General features: G+C 63.4%; 1 protein-coding gene across 1 annotated transcript in view; it reads left to right on the forward strand.

Moving 5' to 3' along the window:
• TRAF7 (TNF receptor-associated factor 7, E3 ubiquitin protein ligase) overlaps positions 1 to 4,161 on the forward strand; it is a 12,621-nt gene extending 8,460 nt beyond the window's left edge. The window contains exons 9-21 of the mRNA XM_010839825.1: positions 9 to 197; positions 809 to 1,026; positions 1,103 to 1,176; positions 1,355 to 1,403; positions 1,480 to 1,607; positions 1,793 to 1,875; positions 2,497 to 2,536; positions 2,642 to 2,758; positions 2,834 to 2,956; positions 3,091 to 3,210; positions 3,300 to 3,431; positions 3,515 to 3,634; positions 3,801 to 4,161. Coding sequence (XP_010838127.1) covers positions 9 to 197; positions 809 to 1,026; positions 1,103 to 1,176; positions 1,355 to 1,403; positions 1,480 to 1,607; positions 1,793 to 1,875; positions 2,497 to 2,536; positions 2,642 to 2,758; positions 2,834 to 2,956; positions 3,091 to 3,210; positions 3,300 to 3,431; positions 3,515 to 3,634; positions 3,801 to 3,815 — 1,408 coding nt within the window. The 3' untranslated portion in view covers positions 3,816 to 4,161. The remainder of the gene's footprint in view (positions 1 to 8; positions 198 to 808; positions 1,027 to 1,102; positions 1,177 to 1,354; positions 1,404 to 1,479; positions 1,608 to 1,792; positions 1,876 to 2,496; positions 2,537 to 2,641; positions 2,759 to 2,833; positions 2,957 to 3,090; positions 3,211 to 3,299; positions 3,432 to 3,514; positions 3,635 to 3,800) is intronic.
• The last annotated feature ends 1,200 nt before the right edge of the window (positions 4,162 to 5,361 follow it).

Raw genomic sequence — 5,361 nt, forward strand, 5'->3', positions numbered from 1 at the left:
CCGGAGAGCGGGGGCCGCTGGGGACTCAGCCCGCACGCCGTGCCGCCCGGCCGCCCCTCCAGGGACCACGAGGGCAGCTGTGACTACAGGCCTGTGCGCTGCCCCAACAACCCCAGCTGCCCCCCCCTCCTCAAGATGAACCTGGAGGCCCACCTCAGGGAGTGCGAGCACATCAAGTGTCCCCACTCCAAGTACGGGTGAGTGGGCGGGGCGGGGGCGGGGCCGGCAGGCCTGGGCGGGGCCAGGGGCGGGCGGGGCGGGCGAAGGGGGCGGCAGGCCTGGGCTGGCGGTCACGGCCCCTCCTTCAGCAACCCTTGGCTGAGAGCCGCCTGAGTACCAGGCACTGGGGAGACGGCCTTAGCGGGAGCCACACCATCAACTGTGTAATTACAAACCGAGGTACAGGTGCTGAGGAGACCCGAGCCCCGTGGGGACACAGCGCCCGGGGAGCTGGGAACTGATGCATGCAAGGGCACAAGCCGGGCCCGGACCTGGGAGAGGGCTTCTGGCAGCTGGACCAGCAGCAGCGAGTTGAGAGCAGAGGGGAAAGGGGCCAGCAGAGGCGGCAGCAGCTGGCTCTTCGGGGCGGAAGCCAGTGAGGGGGAGCAGGAGCCCTGGAGGAGCTCTGGGCTGGAGTGCGGCGGCTGGATTGCTGGGGGAGGCAGGATGGGCGGTGGGCGAGCGGCTGTGCACAGGGCAGTGGCCCGGCACAGAAGTGGGGTTTGTGGGAGACTCTTGGGGCTGGAGAGGCAGAGGGAAGGGGCCACCTGGCGGGCAGGTGGGCAGGACAGCTGTCCCATCCCTCCAGGTGCACGTTCATCGGGAACCAGGACACATACGAGACGCACTTGGAGACGTGCCGCTTCGAGGGCCTGAAGGAGTTCCTGCAGCAGACAGACGACCGCTTCCATGAGATGCACGTGGCGCTGGCCCAGAAGGACCAGGAGATTGCCTTCCTGCGCTCCATGCTGGGCAAGCTCTCGGAGAAGATAGACCAGCTGGAGAAGAGCCTGGAGCTCAAGTTTGGTGAGAGACCGGCCCAGGGGGTGCAGGGGTTCAGCCCTGCCTCCGGGTCCCTGACACCCCCTGCCCTGCCGCTCAGATGTCCTGGATGAAAACCAGAGCAAGCTCAGCGAGGACCTCATGGAGTTCCGGAGGGATGCGTCCATGTTGAATGTGAGCGGGCAGGGGCCACGGGCGGGGCCGGATGCTGGGAGGTGGGGGGGGGTGGGTCCCAGCAGAAGGCCTGTTCCCACTCAGGATTAGGTGTCTGTGCTGGGGGGCCCTGCCTGGGGCAGGAAAGGCCATTGGGACCCCACCCATCCCACACTCTGCTCTGCTCTTGGCCCCACAGGACGAGCTGTCCCACATCAACGCGCGGCTGAACATGGGCATCCTCGGCTGTGAGTGTGGGCCCCCTGCTGCCCGCCCCGCGGTCCCCAGGCCCCCAGACACCTCATACCTCCTGTCTCTCTGCAGCCTATGACCCACAGCAGATCTTCAAGTGCAAGGGAACATTTGTGGGCCACCAGGGCCCCGTCTGGTGTCTTTGCGTCTACTCCATGGGGGACTTGCTCTTCAGTGGGTCCTCTGACAAGACCATCAAGGTGGGTAGCAGCCTGCCCAGGGGCCAGGCAGCCTGGAGCAGCAGGGCTGGGCACGGCACACCAACCTCTGCCAGCTCCAGGCCTGCCCATGGACAGGGCTTTCTCTGCTCACATCATTCGTGCTGTAGTGCCCCCTGCCACCAGGCTGGCCCTGCTGGGATCTGCCCTGACCCTGGTTTCTGCAGGTGTGGGACACGTGTACCACCTACAAGTGCCAGAAGACGCTGGAGGGCCATGATGGCATTGTCCTGGCCCTCTGCATCCAGGGGTGAGTGTGGGCGCACATGTGTCCACTGAGCACAGGGCCCACGTGGACTGTGGCTGCATGTGTCATAGAGTGACTTTGTCCGCCAGTCCTGGGACCCTGAGCAGGGCCGAGTCATGGGTGGTGGTACGTGGGGCCTCCGTCTCTGACACTGTGCATCCCTGAGCAGAGCCCTGACCCCGGAGAGCCTCAGGTGGCCAAGGACAGGCAGGACCGGAGGGGAGGCAGGCTCCTGCTGGCCAACAGGGCCCGGCCACCCCCTAGCCCAGAGTGCCCCTTCTAGACCATCCTTCCTGGAATGTGTCATGAGGCTGTGTGCTGTGGGCGTGAGTGTGTATGTGCGTGTGAGATGCTGGCGCACAGGAAGCAACAGCTTGACTGCCAGCAATGCTAACAAGGGTAATTACCTCCCGCCTCAGCTGTCAGACGCTTGCCAGGCAGGCGCGTCCAAGGTCCTCTCGCTGAGGCGGGAAGACCGAGGCTGGGCTCAAGGAAGCTGTAGTGGTCCTGGCAATGGCCAAGGCCTCTGGTTCCTGGTGGCCAGTGCTCGCTTGGCCCGGCCAGGGCGGTGTCAGCAGGGATGCTGGCTTCTCCCGCCCTGACACCCTGGCTTTCCTTCCCCAGGTGCAAGCTCTACAGTGGCTCGGCCGACTGCACCATCATTGTGAGTGGGGCCGGCGGGCGGGCAGGGCCTGAGAGCCCCAGGCACTCTGTGCCACTGGGGCCTGGGCTCGGCAGGGCCTCAGGCTTCGCGCCTATCTCCCACCAGGTATGGGACATCCAGAACCTACAGAAGGTGAACACGATCCGGGCCCACGACAACCCGGTGTGCACGCTGGTGTCCTCACACAACATGCTCTTCAGCGGCTCCCTGAAGGCCATCAAGGTCAGGCCGGGCGGTGTGTGTGCATGCCGGTGCCGGTGGTGCCCCCCCGGCCTGCACTCACGGCCACTCCCACAGGTCTGGGACATCGTGGGCACAGAGTTGAAGCTGAAGAAGGAGCTCACTGGCCTCAACCACTGGGTGCGAGCCCTGGTGGCCGCCCAGACCTACCTGTACAGCGGCTCCTACCAGACAATCAAGGTGGGTCCCCCCGACCCCGAGCCGGCTCCGTCTGCCCTGCCCCCACTGGGCCAGCACAGGGAGGCCCTCACATGCACCCTGGGTCGTGGGTGGGCCGCCTGGCCTGTGACCAAGTGGCCTGCGCTTGCCCGTAGATCTGGGACATCCGGACCCTCGACTGCATCCACGTCCTGCAGACGTCTGGCGGCAGCGTCTACTCTATCGCTGTGACCAATCACCACATCGTCTGTGGCACCTACGAGAACCTCATCCATGTAAGAGCGGACGCAGGGGGGCGGCGTCTGGCTCTGGGCCCCTGTCCGCCCCCATCTGTGTCCTCTGACCTGCCAGCGCCACCCCCCAGGTGTGGGACATCGAGTCTAAGGAGCAGGTGCGGACCCTGACAGGCCATGTTGGCACCGTGTACGCCCTGGCAGTCATCTCAACGCCAGACCAGACCAAAGTCTTCAGCGCATCCTATGACCGGTCTCTTAGGGTACGAGCTGGCCAAGTGCCTGGAGGGGGCAGCTCAGGGCTGGTGCCAGGCCTGGGCGGTCCTCATGTCCCATGTGTCCCCAGGTCTGGAGTATGGACAACATGATCTGCACGCAGACTCTGCTGCGTCACCAGGGCAGTGTGACCGCGCTGGCCGTGTCCCGGGGCCGGCTCTTCTCCGGAGCCGTGGACAGCACTGTGAAGGTCAGCACCGTGGCTCAGGCCATCCACAGGGGCTGTGTGGGGAAGTGGGAGCGAGGGAGGCAGGTGGGAGCTAGCAGCCCGGGCTGTTGGGGGCAGGCACGGATGGCAGCTGGCTTTGGGGCTGCATGGCCAGAGTGGCACTTGAAATGGAGTCTTCCCCCTGCAGGTGTGGACTTGTTAACAGAATCCACGCCGGGTCTCAGCTTCCTCTGGGCCTGACCTAGGCCTAAGCCCGGTGGGCCACGTGACTGGTCTTGGGGTCTCTGCCTGCCCCATGGGGACTCAGCCAGGCAGGCAGTGCCCTCCCTGCCCTGTGCCCCATGAGCCTCTCTCTGCTTGGCCCTGTCACCGTCACTGCCAGGACAGTGCCCAGCCCATCTGGGTGCCAGGTACGACGCTTGCCAGGCCCACCTCCATCCTCACTCCAGATGGACTGTGGGCCTTTTTACTCACCTTTTCTACACTGTTTTTAGACTGTACATAGATTTGATTACTTCTTGATTGAAATAAAAGTTGCACAGACTGTGGCTCTGAGTGGGGATGGTCCTCGGGGAGGGGGGACACCTGAGCACGCCGGGGGGCACAGGCACTGCCCAGTGGGAGGGAAGCTGGGCAGGGGTGACAGAGGTGCCTGTTGACAACCCCAGGATGTGGTCCTGTTGGTGGCTGCTTCCCCCTGCCGGGAACAGGCAAGCCCCCCACTTGCCCCAATATGCAACCCCCCACCAAAAAAAAGCCAGGCAGCTCCGTTTTCTGTTTATTGACAGCTGACAGTAGCTCCCTGCCCGGACCCCCCTCCCCACCTGCTAGCCCTGGTCCGGGCCACCCACTGCAAAGAGGCCAGGCAGATGCCCAGGCCCACCCACCTGGGGACGTGTTAGCACGTGACTGCTGGGAGGGGCCCCACATGCCCAGATACCACCTAGGCAGAACCCCTCCACCCACCCGAATCACAGTCGCTGGTTTTCGGTGTTTTTAATTCTCTTTTTTAAGAAATGTCAAAGTTGTGCCCAACACATGTGGATCAGCAAACACAACAGAGGAGGCCAGTCAGTACTTTTTTGGGAGTGGGGGAGGAGAGAGAAGGCGAGAAGGGCCACACGACACGGCCTCGGCCCACAAGCAGAGCGTCTGGGAGCGGGGGCGCGGCGGGCTGGCTGTGTGGGGCCAGCTGGGGCCCCCGGGAGGGAGGGTCGGGCATACCCTCGCATGAACCACACACAGCCTGGCATGCACGCCCTTCACCCACTGCTGTCACCTGGCTGACACACCCACGCTGTGCACACAGCTCCCTTGGAACCCAGGGGCACCCTCACACCAGCACCCCAGAGAGAGGTGGAACCCTGCCCACTGTCTCCACCAAACGGAGGACACAGCCCAGCGGCGAGCAAGGCACATCCTTCAGGTTCTTCAGACGCAGAGAAGTTAGGAGAGAGATCAGAGGGGAGGCCCTGGCAGAGCACGGACCCCTCCTCGGACCCCAGCCTGTTTGTGCTACTGGGCCAGGGATCTGGCCACTCTGGGACCGAGGGAGGAACGGATAGACAGACAGATGGCCAGGGCCTCTTGACAGCTTTTGTCTTGAACTAGACTCCAGCGTCCTTACAGTTGGTAAATGGTTTTCTATAGAATCAATAATATTTTTTCTTTCTTTAAATATATATTTGTTAAAGTTATACCTTTTTGTATCTCTGGGGAAATCTGCCTTAGCTCATTCCCAATAAATT

Source organism: Bison bison, unplaced genomic scaffold (assembly GCF_000754665.1).
Source record: "Bison bison bison isolate TAMUID 2011002044 unplaced genomic scaffold, Bison_UMD1.0 scf7180017846459, whole genome shotgun sequence".
Taxonomy (NCBI): Eukaryota; Metazoa; Chordata; class Mammalia; order Artiodactyla; family Bovidae; genus Bison; species Bison bison.